The sequence below is a fragment of the Varanus komodoensis genome, unplaced genomic scaffold (genome assembly GCF_004798865.1).
Source record: "Varanus komodoensis strain SLA01 unplaced genomic scaffold, ASM479886v1 scaffold3, whole genome shotgun sequence".
Taxonomy (NCBI): Eukaryota; Metazoa; Chordata; class Lepidosauria; order Squamata; family Varanidae; genus Varanus; species Varanus komodoensis.
In genome coordinates, this window is record NW_025335761.1 from 66275619 (window position 1) to 66291738 (window position 16120).

General features: G+C 60.7%; 1 protein-coding gene across 1 annotated transcript in view; it reads left to right on the forward strand.

Annotated features, from left to right (window-relative positions):
• The window catches only part of MDGA2 (MAM domain containing glycosylphosphatidylinositol anchor 2), a 193508-nt gene that overhangs the window by 135239 nt on the left and 42149 nt on the right, over positions 1 to 16120 (forward strand). The window contains exon 10 of the mRNA XM_044436278.1: positions 12547 to 12695. Within this exon, the coding sequence (XP_044292213.1) occupies positions 12547 to 12695 (149 nt within the window). The remainder of the gene's footprint in view (positions 1 to 12546; positions 12696 to 16120) is intronic.

Here is a 16120-nt window from a genome sequence, read left to right on the forward strand (position 1 = left end):
CCCAGAATCATGCGAATGAGCGAGAGGCCACGGAGGCAGAGAGGCCGGGGCAGAATCGCACGGGGGGTGCCCGGGGGCGAGCAGAGCGTGATCAGCAGCGAGTCCGGGATCCCCAGGGGGCACGTACCTGCCAGCGTCCACCGGGAGGGAGGCACCTGGCCCCTTGCGCCCCGTTTCCTCTGCCTCGCCCGGCGGCTCTCCGGACCCGGCACGGTGAGCGGCAGGCCAGGCCGGCAGGCGCTCGGCCGTCCCTCACAAGGTCTCTGGTCCAAAACAGAAAGCTTGCAATCCCAAATCTTTTAGGGGCAAGTGCACCCCAAGCTGCAGGTACCAGTGGAAATGAAGCTGAAATGGCCTGGGAGCAGGTCACTGGGAGAACTTTGCACACAGCTGTTTGTTTGAAAGCCCCGTCCTTAATGTGGCTTCTCTGCCGCATAATAGCCCAAGTTCTCTGGGCTGTTGACAAGGGAACAGTGTAGCGTCCAGTCAGCTGCCCAGAGAGCTTCAGCTAAGGGCAGTATATAAATTAAATAGATAATGACAATAAACGAGCAATGCCGTTTCAATACAACACACAGTCTTTTAAAATGGATTTTTAAAAGCTGCCATAGCTTACGCAAATTAGAGCCTGAGAGCTGTTTGTTTATTGATTAAAAGCTTTTATAGGCCGTCCACTACAAGCGGGTGTGTGTAACGGGCATGTGTCCAGCGGCACGTTAAACTGATTGTGGTAGAGGGCAGTGCGCCTGGCACCCGCCACTGAGAAGGGCCTCCTCCTTGTCCCCACCCACGAAGCCTTCTTCGGAAGGCGGTCCGTCAGGGATTGTCACCCCAAGCCACGTGGGGCTTGCAGGTGTGAGCCAGCACCTTGAATCGGGCTTGGGAGCATCTGGTGGCCAGGGCAAGCGGGCCAGAGTGGGCCTGCTAGTTTGGACCATCCGGTCCCGGTCGTTAATCTGGCTGCCGCATCGCACCATCGTCAAGGGCGGCCCCGTGTGGCGTGCCCTGCAGCGCTCCAGTGTAGCGATCGCCAGAGCGTGGACGATGGAAGCGGGCTCTCCCTGGCCAGGTGGGGCGTGGCCGGACAGCTCCGTGCCACTGAGGCCACCTGGGCCTCAGGTGAGCAAGGCCACGCCCCTTCTCCAGCCCTCCTGGGACAGGTTGGAGTCCCTCCCTCTGGGTGGAAGACCCGCCCTCCCGCTGCATCTCTGTCTTGCTTGCACGGAACGTCAGGTCGAACTGAAAAAAACCTCTGCATATTTAGAGCGAGAGAAAATAATCAACATTTCTGAATGGACCGAACTGAAGACGGGAAAAATCGGAAACCAGGGGAAGCCAAAACTGGCAAGGTTGTTCATCCCCCCGTCCCCACCTGTCTAAATGTGGCCGCAGGGGGGGCAGCGTGGGGCAGACTGGCAGAGGAGGGACCGCTCCCCAGAGCGCCCTGCAGCAGCAGGGGCCCACCCCGCCCCTCCTCGTTGCCAGGAACGGCCCCGAGGCCCCCGCGTGTGTGGTGGCCGGGGGCAGAAGGGCGCTGGCGGCTTCCCTTCCCCACACCGCACGTGCCGCTCACACGAGGATCCTTGCCAGGGCAGGCTGCCAAGTCATCAGAACCCAGCCAAGTGGGCAGCCGGGGGCACTTGGAACCCCACGGAAACCCGGGGACAAGCACTGAGGGTGGCTGGTGCAGCAGCCCAGGCCCCACAGGGGGCATTAGGCCAGTGGGGCTGCTTGCCCTCCCCAGGTCATGTGGGCCCAGCCACAAGCTTGCAGGGGGGAGCGGGGGGGGCTTGCCTTGCTGGGGGGGGTTCGCATCAGAAAGCACAGAAGGCTCAGTGCTGGGCCAGCCCCCCCCACCTGCCCTTCAAAGGCTCCTCATTTTCAGAATTTTGGAGACATGCTCCTGAGTTGAGGCCTACCTTGCCGGCCTCACCCGGAGGAGGCTGGGGGTGCTGACGGGCTTGGGGGTGCAGTCCCAAGGCCCCCCGGCGTCGCACAAGGCCCTCCGCCTGCCAGGCCGGCATCCTCCCCACCTCCTCAGGTGAGAGCCAGAGGCTGGGAGCAGTTCCACACCTGCTCTCCATTGCGCGATCCGAGGACAGACACGCTCCGTTCCTTCGTGTTTAGAGGGAGGGACTTGGCCGCCACAGGCTTCCCTGGAAGGGCTGCTCCCTGACCGACCCCCAGCTCGAGCAAACCCCAGTCCCCCCGTGTCAGGGGGGTAGCCAGAGCCCCCGGAGAGGCGCTGGCGGGGGGCCTCCTCGTTCTCTGGGGCTGCTCCTGCAAGCTTTGCTCAGCCCAGGGAGGGAGAAGCCACAGACCTTCTTGCGGGAGGAAGCAGGTGGCATCACCTACCCGGGGACCCCCCCCCACACACACACACACACACAATGGGCCATTTTCCTAGGTGGCCTCACAACCTTCCAGGCCCCTAGTCCAACTGTTGATTCAGGCAGGAAGTCCAGAGAAGAGCACCTCCAGCCGACGACGGGGCAGCTCCGCCTGAAGCTCCCCAGAGAAGCAGGCCCCAGCGCCTTCCTGGCCCTTGGTTCCATGCGCTTTCCTCACGACCTTCCCGCTGAGTGTCCCCGCTCCTCTACCCAAAGCCGATTCGGGACGGCTCAGATGCAGCCCTCACGGTTGCACCTGCTTGCAGAGCCTGGCCGGAGTGGGAAATGAAGGGAACTGGTCGGAGGACCCTTCCCGGTCGGGTCTTCCTGGGGGCTGCCTCCCTCCAGGCAACCCCAAGAGATGCTTGCTCCTTCCCCTCATCACAACTCATTTCACCCGCAGGGCATGCCCTGCGTCAGCACAGAAGACTGAATGGGGACTGGAAACTATTAGGGATATAACTACATACAGAGAGAACACATTACACAAACATGCACACAATTCTTGGATGGCTTTTGTTTTCTTTTTGGCACCCATTCCTGTATGAATAAAGCAATCTTGGAGCCTCTGCCGGCAATTTGAACACCTCAGTGGTTTTATTGCATTGCAAAATTGAAAAAGGGTATTGAAAAACATGAGATCCTGGACACAGGAAGGAATGTAGAGCAAGGTTAGAACAACGCCCACGGTGCAGGCCACCCAGGGTGCCCGGAGAGGGCTCTGGAGGTCGCCGGCAGCCTGGGGTGTCCCCCCCCCCCCGGGTTTAGATCATGCTTCGCTCGGGGGCCTTGGGGACCTGGTCCCGTGCAGGCTGAGCGCTGGCCAGCAGCGAGCGGGGCACCGTCTCTCCCCACCAGCAGATGTTCCTTTAATGCAACGACCGGCAGGTCGGATGCTGGAGAAATCCGCAGCGGATGCAGATGGGCCCCTGAGTTTCTGTGTCATGCAAGTTCTCCGGACTTGTGGACCATTTTTTCATATTCTGTCACTTTAAATAAATTCAGTCATAGGAATCGTGAATAGGGAATGTATCACAGCAGTCTGAACAAATCAGAAATCTGAACAGATAAATTTAGCAAACATTGGCCAAAAGAGCATATTTCTCCCATAGAATAATCGCAAAAGGAACCCGCCGTTTCCAGCGTCTTGTTCAGAGGCGCAGGATAAATTCAGAGAAGAGAGACTTCCCAGGGCTTGGCTTCTCTAAAGACCCCCTTCCTTTGGAAAGCGGTGGGAGGGAGCCATGTCTCCTTGGCATCCCGGCTGGCCCCAGAGCTGCAAAAGCTCCACTGCAGGGCATTTCTGACCCGCCTTCTTTCCTCCTGCGAGGAGCCCCACTGGGAGCTCGCACAGTCTTCCTCCCCTCCAGCTCATCCTCACAACACCCCTGTGAGGAAGGCTCACTTGCGAGTCCGTGACTTGCCCAGAGATGCCCAGTGAGCCCCATGGCTGAGCAGGGACTGGAACCCAGTCCGTGGCTCACCCGCGACGCCACGCTGGCCTCCCTTTGAACGGGGTTTGGTGGGCGAGGTGCATCTCAGCGCAGGGAATTGCGTGGCAAAGGGTGGGGGCATTGGAGCACAGTGTACCAATGTGCTTTTAAAATCCAGACACCATCTGCAAAAGCGAGAACCGAATAAAGAGCTGAAACGGTTTCCGTAGCAAGCGAGCCCTGCAGAAACGGCTCACCCGCCTCACGACAGGCCATCACATGCCTTGACGCCTGGCAATGGAAAGAGATCAGTGTTGGCCTTGCCTTTGTTCAGGGCTTCTGTGGGGAAATTCTTCCAGAAGTGGGGAGACACCACAAAGAAGACCCTCTCCTCTACTGTCACCCCGAGAATCTGCCCCCCAAAAATTATGGGGGGCAGTAGGCATATGATTACATTGAGAAAATGATTTATACTCCTCTCTCTTCCCAATCGCCCCAAAGCCAGATTCCAGCTACACATCAGGACGAATTCCCCGGCTGTTGGAGCAGAAGGGCCATGAAGCCCGTGGCCTTTCCCTCTTCTGGGTTCTCCCACGCCAGAGGCCTTCACAGGGTAACTGGACAGCCCTCTAAAGGGAATGGTTTAACTGGGAGTCCTCCACTGAGCAGGGGCTGGACCCAGTGGCCCTCCAGCCCCTTCCGGCTCTTCTGTTCCATGATTTTATTGTTATCTGGCTCAGTTGATTGATGCGAAGCAGAACTTGGTGGAGCAGGAGAGGTGGGTCTTCAGGTGTTCCATGCCAATTTTCAGGTAGGAAGGTGAGGAAGAGTCACCTGTGACGGCTTATGTGGAAGAGTCTATGGTTCAGGAGTATTTTGTCGGGCCTGTGTGCCCCACAGCTGGACTTGCATGGGGCCGGTGGTCCCTTTCTCCGTTTCCACAGCCCCTCCGTTCCTTTGCCACTGGGGGCTGGCGTGGGCTGGTGCCAGGGAGACTGGCTTCCGTTGGCTCGGCAAATTCCCAACCCGCTGCCAGGGCAATGGCCAGTTCTCCGTGCGCTTCCAACTCAGAGAGCTGGACTTTGTGCATGTCTGAGAATACGAAGGGATTTTGTACGTAGGGTATTAGCTGCACAAGTTGTGTAGCTTTGCATGGTAGCTTTGCAGGCCTGAGTTAGCTCTTGTCTGCGTCTAGGCAAAACTGCCCATATGAACGCGCTCCTCCGCAGGACAGGAGCACAAGAGCACCAGGAAAGCCCCGCGGGATCAGACCCCAAGGTCCGCGCAGTCCAGCAGACCAGCCACCTGCAGGACCCCTTCCGACAGTCGGGACCTCCAGGGTGTGGAATGGGCTTCCCCGGGAGGTCGTTGAGGCCCCATCGGTGCGGGTGTTCAAGGACAGGCTGGACATGCACATGGTGGGCATGTCGTGAGTGGAGCCGGCTGGAGGCAGAGGTCAGGCTAGATGGCCCCGGAGGCCCCTTCTGACGCGCTCTATGTTTCTATATGTTTCCGTACAAGCCTTAAAGAACCTGGCAGTGCCACTTAAACCTTTGACACGGAGAGCAAGAAGCTTCTCTCCTGCCGCCTCCTCTCTGCGCCCCCACGGTGTGCCGGAGAGCTGGACAAAGACGCTCTTCCGGGCTCCGTGGGCAGCCCCCAGGCAAAAGCTCTGGGGGGGGCACATGACCGAAGGCTGCCCCTTGCTAATGAGGCCCGTCAGGGAGAGTTGAGGCCAGCCTTGCCCCTGCCCTGCCGGAGTCCCAGGGAGAAGGGTCTGCATCCAGTTGCTCCCGTGCCTTCCTGCTCGCAGCTGCGGGGGCTGCAGCGGCACGTGGGGGGCGCTGCCTGCGCGGTGCGAGGGGGCGCAGCTCCCGGCAAGCGCCCACAAATGCCGGGCACGCTGGCCAGGGACCCGGACTCTGGGCTGCGGGACAGTGGGCGGGGTGCGGAGAGCCAGGCTGGGGCAATCCGACAGACCCCCTCCTCCAGCGGGATTCCTCGCCCATCCCTGTCCCAAGCCAAGTCGCAGGAGAGACATCCCGGCCTTTTCGCATGGAGCGGGGAAACACGCAAAAGCTGGGAAATCGGCCACTGTGAGCCCAGCAGGGAAGCTGGCGGCCATCCCGTTTCCTCGGTTCCCACCCAAGGCTGGGCAGATTAGGTTGCCGGGCCTGAGGTCCACCGGATCCTGGCCTCACGGAGCACTGCAATTGGGCCGGGCCGGGGAGGCCCCTGGGTCCAGCCCATGCTCAGCGCAGGCCTCCAAGCTCTAGCATCCCCAGCAGAGGCTGCCCAGCTGCCTCCAGCGCGGGAGGGCCCTCGCCTCCCTCTGCCAGCGGCCCCATCCGGACGTCCCTTCTGATGCCCGGCCGGAATCTGGCTTCCTGCCCCGTGAACCCATTTCTGCATCGCCTGGCCTGTATGGACCGGACTTGTGAGGAAGTACCAACTGCACGGGGGGTGCTCTGAGTGGATCGGAAGGAAAGGCCGGCCAGCAAAGAGAAGGCGTAACCACGGGGGGGGGGGGGGTGCCTGATGCCCGAGCTGACGGAGCCCAGCCTGGAGAAGAAGCAGAGGCTGTCCCTTGAGTTGCAGGCCATAATCCTGCCGGGAAAATGTGTAGGATTCCACAATGCACAGTGTACCGTGGGCACGCGTGTCCAGAACTGGAGGCACGCTAAAACGCCCACAGCCATCGCTGCATTCATGTGGGTGTTCTGGAAACGGTGCGCGGATTTCTGGCAGGAGCTTTAAATCACAGTTTGTGCAGAAATGCGACAGAATCTGCTTGACTTTAAAATCCTGGTGAGACCAGGTGGGACACGATGGCCATCCGGACTCTCGTGCAACTAAATAGCAGAGTCCATGCAGACGGCTCAGGGTCCTAGGCCTGTTGGGAGCGTGCAAGGAGCAGGGCGCATCTTTGTGTGTGTGGCTTGCAATCCAGCTTGCAGTCTTTTGCAGGCCAGCGTGGCCAGAGTGGCGTCGTGGTGAAGAGCCTGGGACTGGGACTCAGAGGATCCGGGTTTGAGTCCCCGCTCGGCCATGGAGCCAATGGGTGACTTTGGGCCAGTCACAGACTCTCAGCCCAACCTACTCACAGGGCTGTTGTTGTGGGGATAAGATGGAGGAGGAGAAGGATGCAAGCTGCCTTGAGCCCTTTGTAGGAAAAAGGCAGGATATCAATCAATCAATCAATCAATGCATTGGAAATACATAAATAAATGCCACCTGCTGCTCCTCCAAAGGAATGTTCAGGAATCATACAAGGGTAGAGCTGGAAGAAGCCGGAAGACCACCGGGTCCACCCCGGCTGCTGCGGGACCCTGAAGCTACACCATCCCGCCCAGAGGCTTGTCAGCTCTCTTTCCGAAGCCTCTGGCCGGGGAGAGCCCACAGCCTCCCCAGGCCACAGGCTCCACTGTCGCACTGCTCTGGCAGGCGGGAACGTCTTCCCGGTGTCCAGTCTAGATCGGGTTTCTGTTAACGTAAGTCCGCTGTCCCGTGTCCTGCACTCTCGGATGGTCGAGGAGGATCTTGCCCTTCCTCTCTGGGACGGCCCTTCAGGTCGTTGTGGAGCGCGATCTTGTCTCCGCTCAGTCTTCCCTTCCGAGGCTGCCCCGTTCTCCCATGCCCCGTTCTCCCAGTCTTTCTCCAGGCCCTGAATCCTCCTCCTCGCCCTGCGCTGGACCCTTTCTAGCTTGTCAGCATCTTTAGTCCAATTTTGCACCAGTTGTGGAGCCCCTGAAGGGTTGCTCTCTCTCGCCCCCTTTCTGCCGGTTTGGTCATCAGGAGGTTGTGGGGCATTTTGATCAAAGCTTTGCTAGAGTCTGGAGAGATGATGCCCACAGCATTCCCACGGTCCCTTTGGGGAGTTACCCAGTCAGAAAACGGAATTAGATTAGTCTGGCAGAATTTGTTCTTGAGTAATCCCTGTTGGCTTCTGGTAATTACTGCATTGTCTTCAAGGTGTTTGTAAACGGTTTCTTTTATAATTTGCTGCAGAATTTTTCCAGGGATCAATGCCGGAGCAACCGGTCTGGAGTTCCCAGGTTCATTTTTCCCCTCTCTTGAGGATAGGGACCACATTCTCCCCTCTCCGGTCCCCTGGCACTTCTCCTGCCTTCCATGAATTCTCAAAGATGACAGATCAGGGTCCTGGGAGTTCTTCCGCCAGCTCCTTTATGACATCAAATGAGTATAATGTTATTTATTTGCTTTAATAAATAACAGTGCAATCCGAGCCCCCCCCCCCAACCTTCTGAACCAGGAAGGTTAAGGGTACCCCGTCGTGTGCAGCAGGAGCACAGAGAGGAAGGTCAACCCAGCGCTTCTCCCCATAAAAATGCTTAGATGGCCAGCGGCAGCCCTGCCAGGAGAGGAGGTCGGGGGCGGCCGGACCCTGCACCTGCCAGCAGGACCCCCCTCCTTGCCTCCTGGCCCTCCCCACCACCAAACCCCCGCCCTGGAGGCCGCTCTCCTGACTTCAGGGCAATGGCCAGCGCAGCCACGGGGGGGGGGGGGGGCACGCTCCAGGCCCAGTCCCAGCTCTGCCCTGGGAGCCAGGTGCCGAGGAGGAGCCGGGACCTGGAATCGCCTTTTGCCACCTATCGCCTGCCTGGCAGCAAGAAGACGGCCTGTGGAACCCAACCCCAGGCACGTTTGGGGAACATGTGGAGCCTAGGAGGCACACCTGCTGGGGGGGCGGGGGCTGCTTGCATCTGGGGGCACAGGCACCTGCATCGCCCCCGGAGCCACGCCCCCCCTGCAGCGGCGCTCTCCCTCCAGCTCTCCCTCTCTCCCGCCCGCCTCGTGCGCGAGGCTGTTCGGCAGCCGCGTGTTTGCCGCGAAAAGCTGGCCGGGCCAGGTGTGTGGCAACACCTTTGCGCTGGGGGGGCCCCTTGCCCTCGGGGACGTCAGGTGTGCTGCCCCCTGCCAAGGAGACGGAGCAGAGATCTCTGCATCGATGTCCGTGCTCCTTTGCTGGAGCTTCCTGGAGTCAAGCTGGCCAGAGACTGCCCCGAGAAGATGAAGGCACAGTCGGAGGGCCTCCTGGGCCCCCAGCACTGGGCCCCACCCGCGTCCTGCCCAAATGCAAATCCAGATGAATGGCAGCCCGCTTGCCGGGCGCCCAGCAAAGCCGTGGCAACAGCGGTCGCCCCCACCGTGCGCCTGTCATCCGTCGGGGCAGAACGGCTGCACACCCGGCGGCGCCTGCGTGCGTGCGTGCGTGGCGGAGAGGCAAGCCAGTGGCGGGCTGGCAACCCGTCCTGCTCCGGAGGGTCGGTCGGAGTGGCAGGGGACGCCACGGCGCCGAGCGGCATGGCTCGCGCGGTCCCCCGTTCGGCCAGCAGGGGTCGCGTTTGCTCAGCTTTGGCTCCACGCTGGAGCCCTGCAGGGCTCCGCCATTACGGCCCGATCGATCGGGGCCGGGAGAGGGGCAGGGGCGGGGGCAGCCTGCTGCTTGGCCCGGCTGCTGCCCGCGCGTGCATCTCACACGGGATGGTTGTGCAATTAATGGAAGCATCCCAAGCAGGTGTCCCTGCAAACAGGGTGCTTGCAGTGCTAACATGCAGCTCGCCCTCGGAATGGGCCTGGCTGTTCAGAGGCGTGCCAGCCGCGCTCTCCAGGAGTAATTTGGGATGTGGGGTTCCTTTTCTGGCATGCGGGAGGAGCTGCAGAGCAGGCTCTGCGCTGATCATCAGCCCTTCCTAAAATATATATGGCGCAATAAAGGACGACGGGGTAAGCCAGCGCGGAGGCAGCGGGTGCTCCAGGCAAGTGCTCGGCCGCCAGAGAGGCTCTGTGGCTGCGATTGAGAAGCGTGCACCCCGTAAAGAGGGGGCGCCACGAAGCAGGAGGGCAAGAGCCTTCCTGCGCATCTTAGCGGTGCGAGCAGAAGCCCCGGCGTCGTTTATCCAGTCGCGCCCTTTCCTAAATGAGGTCATATTTCATGTGTGTGAAAGACTTTCAGGGTGAACTAGGAAGACATCTATCAAGACGGGGATCTGCAGTGACTGGCGGGTTTGTTCGATTTGTTAAGAGGTCGATTTTACCCGGAGGGGGAAGACCTGTGCAGGCACCAACACTTCCATGCTGCCGGAGCATCTTCTGGGCCTGCATAGTAGGTGCCAGCAGAGGACTGCCCCTTCGGAGAAGCCCGACCGCTATCTGAAGGTCTGCCAGGAGTGTCCTCTGCTTTCAGGGCTGCTTCTGCTGGGGGGCTGCCTTGTCTTAGTCCCATTTAATGCTGAAGAACTTTCGCAAGGACGAGCAGAACGGCGTCCGGGACAGTGGGCTCCAAGCAACGCGGGTCCCCGGTTCTGGCTGGGTTTCTGGACAAAGTCTTAGAGTTCTTTCTTTCCAAGTTTGCACTGCTGCACATAAACAGCCATGTACAGAAGTTATGCGCATTGGTGCCCGAGTGTGGTCCAGCCACAGATTTGTATGCAGTGAGTAGAATCCTGGCAGCGTTGTTCTTTGTCCCTCTCCTACGGATGGAGAACCTGGACTCCACCTTCCCTTTCCGCCACTCAGTGGGTTGATATTTCCAGGGAGCTGTTCACCACCACACAAGAGCTCTGCCTTGGTCAGTCCCCGGGAGCTCAGATCCCATCAGCCTGTGCTAGAAGCTGGGACTTGTTGCCCCAGGATGTTTGCTTGCACTGAGCCGCGGATGCCGGCTGTCCCAGCTGGAGCTTCTCAGAATCCATTTTTGTTTTAACCACCCAAAATAGTTTCGTGTCTCCAGGAAGCCCGGCCACTTCACTGCAGACTCCTTAACACATCGGGCTGCAAACCGCAGTCTTCCATCTTGCATGAAAGTCTGCGCGGATTTTATTTAATTCCTTTGTCCATAGTCCGCGCCTTCAGCCCTTTCTGGGGATTTCATTTCTATCCTCTGGCCCTCTTTGTTGTTCTCCGGTTTATCGGACTCCTGCTCCAACGGCAGTGCTTCAGACAGAACGTGTGTCTGCATGCGAATGCGGTTTCTTTCCTGAGCCGTTTAAGAAATGAAAATGTAAACAGTTGAGTCTCATTCCTCTGCCTCAAATTCTTCACCAAATTGGTAATTATGGAAACAAACGAGGCTTTGAGACGTGACATTTCTTATCCATCAGGAAGGGAAGCGTTTTCCCACCATCTGCTAGAGTGGCGTCCCCGGTTCCTTTCCCCACTTGCAAGCCGTCAGATAATTGCTGCGTGTCTCTCAGTATTTATGGCAAAGTGTATGAGGTGTTAAGCAAACTCACAAAATATCTGCTCAACATTTGGAGCGTGTGGGGTTTTAGTTCTCATCTGCACAAAGAGGCTCTCAGTCACATGTGAAGGTTGGGGTACGTGAGCAGCCTGGCGACGGCCGCAGGGCTGGGGGCGGGAGTCGCCGCTCGCCCGCAGGCTCCCAGGCAGGCTGCCCTCCCTGAGCCTCAGTCCTCCTCCTGCAGCGGGGGAGACCGCGCTGTGTGACCATGCAGGGCTGCTGTTAGGACTGACGTGGCAGTTGTGCATGAAGCCCTCTGAAGCATGCTTCGAGGGCTAAGGGTACCCAGAGGGTGAAATCGGGGGGGGGGGGGCGTGCATGCGCGGGAGGGCCAGTGTTGCAAGCGGGCACGGCGGGACACCTGGCACGAGGCTTGCTGTCCTTCCAGAGTTCACCAGACAACACCTCGGTGCTGCCCCAAGAGCAGTGCTCTGATACCGCCACCTTGCCCCTTCCCGGTTTCGCAGGCTGCCAGCCGGGCCGTGCGGCAAGGGAGGGGACCGCACCTGCCCTTTCTGTTAGTCCAGAAAGCTCCACTCCCATCCTCCCCAGCTCTATCCACCCCACTTACTCTCAGGGCGGCAGCCGGAGCAAAACACAGGCAGCAGCTTCTGCTCTGCATTCTGCGTTCCCAGAAACCTGAGCATGGATGAACTTGGCGGAATCGGTTCCTTTTGCATTCCTGGATTTTCACGCTCCTGTTGCCCTGTCCTCTGCAGATGTTGTAGGCATCTGCACAAATTTGTACTTTGGAAGTCGTTCGTATCCCCCCTAATTTGCAACCCCCTCTGACATATTTGCATGTTCACATTCGGGACTCCTGGGGGAAGCCTGCATTTTCGGTCAGTGGGTGTTTTCCATATTTTTCTGTGACTCGAGTTGCATAAAACCACAGGAAGCAAAACCGAATGCTTGATGTGTACGTAGAACTGGTGAGCTTAGGAGAATCCGGTCCCTTGAGGGATGTGCAGGTTCGTGAGCATCCAAACGGACTGGGGCCCAATGATCCCCCCCCCCCCCCGGAGCTCTCCCCTCCTGGACCGCTGCGCCCTGCTTGCTCCCCGAGCCCGGAGGATGGAGGTGGCGAGGGCCACAGCACGGCCTGCTGGGTCTCCTTGCTGCCCTGGGGTCCACCAGCCATCGTGGCATCCACGATGAGAAGGCGCCGCTGTGGGCAGTAACCCTGGGCGTGAGACTTTGGGGTCACTCAGGAAGGGGCCCAGGGAGGCTGCCTTGCCCAGGGCCCCCAGAGCCCGGGAAAGGAGCTCACTGGATGCTGAGAATGCCGGGTCAGGTTGCAGTGATACCCCGGAAATGAAGTTCTGGATCTCAGCTGGGGCAGAGGAGTTAAAATGGCGAGGGGGGGGGAGCAGCGGCAGCTGGAATCCGGACGCCCCGGCGCTGTTTGCCTCTTTCGGTCCCTCTCGCCTCAGGCCGCCCTCCGCTGTCTTCCCTGCAGGCAAGGCATATGCCCCGGAGTTCTACTACGACACCTATAATCCGTTGTGGCAGAACCGGGCCCGGGTCTACGCCTACAGCCTTGAATGGACCCAGATGAACCCGGATGCCGTGGACCGCATCCTCCAGTACCACCTGGGAATCCGGCAGGTAAGCGTTTTGGCGTGCTCTCGGAGGAACCTGCTGCCCAGCTCGGCCGCCTTTGCTCTCCCTTCACCTTGACGTGCGGTTAGGCACTGTGCTTCCGTTGGGCCGTGCCGCCGTGCTTTTCAACGGTGCGTCACCCGAGAGATGAACCGGCCCCTTTCTTGGCCGCAGAGCCAGGCAAAAGGGCTGCTTGCCTTCATCCGGCAATGGGGACATTCAGCCGTGTGAGGCATGTGGGAAAGACCGGGCTGAGCTGCCCGGGACGCGCACAGATTCTCAGCCGAGGACGTGAGGGAGGCTGGGCGAGAAACTTCCGGAGTGGCAGAAGCCGCCTCTTGGGCCCCGTGCATTTTGGAGATAGGTTTTCCTGCAGGCAACGGGGGCTCCAGTGGCTTGTGCCTGACAGAGCCCCCTGACCGGGGGGGGGTGCTACTGGAAATTAACAGCCTCAGTGGCCCTGTTTCAGTGTACCCCAAAGCTCCCAGCCTCCCCCCTCCTTTAGATGGCCCCCTGTTCTGCCCCCTGCTGCTGTTTCCTTGCGGTTTGTACGCTGCACCCCGTATTTGAGTTCTGAGCCCCATCCCTTATTCCGGGCTCGGCAAACTCCTTTCTGCTCGAGGGCCACATTCAGCGTGGGAGAAGCTCTCTGGGCATGTGCCAGGGTGGGCAGGAGCGAAGGCAAAGCGGGCAACAGAACCCCCCCCCCCAGTTTAAGCCCAAAGCCTTTGCTGGCAGCAAAGAAGCCCCGGTGCCAGCAGCTGGGGGCGGGCAGAGTTGCGGGGAAGAGGTGCAAAAGCCAGGGAAGCACCCGAGGTTCAGGGCCAGGGAAGGTGAGGGGGCCGGCGCTGGGATTAAGGCCAGGGTGGGGCTCTGAACCAGACCCACACGCTCCCTGGGTGCAGATCTGCTCTCTGCATGGGAGACCGAGGCCCCCCCGGCCCCAGGGGGCTTCTGCTTCAGCAGCGGCACTGCCTGATCAGCCTCCCCTTTCCTGGATCGGAAAGACTCAGCGAAGCCGTTCCAGTTTGGCAGGAAGGAGCGAAAAAGCCGGTGTCTGTTCGTGCCTGCGAGGTCGGGTGAGTCAGAGGCCCACCCGCTGCGCCAGGACCCGCAGGAGAGGGCCGTGGGGCTTCCATCCCGGGCTGCGTCTCCCGGGGGGCCCGGAGAGGCCCGTTGGAGCCGCTGCCAGCCGGGCCTCACCAGGGCTGGGGCCCAGGTCTGCCGGGGCGGCTTCCAGCGCTCGCTCTCACGGTACGGAGATGCGGCCGGGCAAGGGGGCCGCGCTCCGCCAGGCCAGGCCGCTGCAGCCGCCGGCGTGGAAGGGCTCCCCGGGCGTCCGCGTGCTCGGCGCCAGCGTGTGCAGGAGAGGCCGACAGAGAAGTGAGCACGCAACGGGAAGCTCCGCTTGCCATCCGTGCGGTAAAAGCCTCTACAAGCGCAACATCAAGTGGAATTATTCAGGCATTATGCGCTGCTCCTCTGGTTTCCGTTTGGCCTCACTAATCGGGGAGCGCAGAGCGGGCACCCCCCCGGGCCCGCCTACCTGCCTCGGTCTTGGGCGGAGAGGAGCTGCTGGAGGTGCACGGCGCTCCCCTCCCGGCGCCGCTGTTCTGCACGGGGCACGATTAAGCCCTCGCTGCGGGCCCCTGCGAGTGGCGCATCCTGCCGAGGCGGCTCGAGGGGCCCGCTCGGCACGGCTGGCCAGGCCTCCGGATCGGGGGGGCCGTGCTCTGTCCCCGTGATCGGCACGCGCTCGCCCGGCAAGCGGCTTTGGAGGAGCCGACATGCTCCTGATGGGGCTGGCTGTGCGCGGCTCCACCACGGTGGCGGCGTTTGGGTGGCGTGGCGTTGGCTGTGACATGGGGGGGGGCATTTTGGAACCGTTCGGGGCACATCTCTGGCAGCTTGCGATAGCCGAACTGGTCCACGAGGACAAGCAAATTTGCAAAGTTTTTATCCGTCGCATTTCAACAACGTACTCGCTGCTCTCCTGGAAAGGATGCGGAGGTCGGTTCAAGCCGCTGCATGATGAATCTGTAATAAATGGAGCAGGAGAGAGGTAATTAGCATCAAGTATTGACTTGTTCATTGATTGCCAAATTAATTTCCTCTATGTTAAAAAAAAAAAACGGCTTGAGCATCCTAATAATTAGTGCAGTGAGCTCACTGAAGCTTTCCCATTAGCTGGCTTGCTTGCAGCCGCTTAACGAATTTGTTAAATTTAAATAAACATGCATATTAACATTTCAGCTGATGATCCATTAAAAGGGGCTGCCCTCTTTTTAAGGCCGGGGTGCGCTGCCTTCTGGGCTGTGGGGCCGCCCTGACCCCCGAGGGTCCCACAGAGGGGCACAGGCGTGAGTGGGGCAGGGGTGCTTAGGCCCAGCGCGCTCCCTGTCTCTCTCGCGCTCACGCATGCATGGCGGTGTCCTTTCGGAGCCCCCCGCATCGTCTTGCCTTCCCCCACAGGGATCAGGCTCAGGGAACTGGGGGCCGGGGGGGGGGGCTGACTGCGCCCTCTTGCACTCGTCCTGCATGTCCCCCTGCAATTAGCAGAGAGGAGCCAACGACACGAACGGCGCTCATGTTATTTGCGCCCAAAACCAGGCCGAAAATGCCCCCCACCCAACCCGGCAAAGCGAGCAAGCACAAAAATGGTGAGCAGCCTCTTTCACCAAAAAACGGGGGGGGGGGGGGCAAAGGTCCCCTCTTCTGGGCTTGCGGTTGTGGTCATGAAGTCCACCTTTTCCCCGAAGGACGCCTCTTCGTGGCCCACGTAACATGGGGGAAGCACGTGCCTGGGCACACACAGACCCCCAAGCGCGCCTCCCCCGGTTCTGAAAGAGAAGCCCCCCGCCTGCACAAGGACACGGCGGAAGGCGCACGGTGGGTGGGAGGCCAGCCACGCCAGCCTGCCGCTCGTCCCTCTTGTGCGGCCGCACCGGGACCTGCTCCCGGCGGGCAGGAAACGTGGCCGGGCCGCCCGCCAGGTGTCCCGGGCGCAGGGAGCCCGTGTCCAAGGGCCCCCCACCGGTGTGGTAACGGCCGGCGTGTTGGCGACGGCACGGTGGGGTGGGCGCCGCAGCCGCTGGCCCGTGCCACCGGGGGAGCTGGGGAGAGCGGGGCAGAGCGCCCCCTCCTTCGGGCCTGGGCACGGGCCCTGCGTCGCCGGTTCCGAAGCAGCTCCGGTCGCGGGCTCTGGGGCAGCCCTTCCTCACCAGAGGCCTGGCGGGCTCCTCCACACAGGCCAGCGGCCGGACGGAGCTCAGCCACTTCCCCCACGCCTGGCTTCCCTGGGGCCGGAGGGCGCCTCCCGCGCACCGGTCTCCGTGGACCGCGGCGAGGGGAGGCTGCATCGCCCCTGCGAGCGCCCCGGGAGCGGCCGCTTCTGCTCTGTGGGCCCGGCCAGGCCAGGCGGAGCCGCTCAC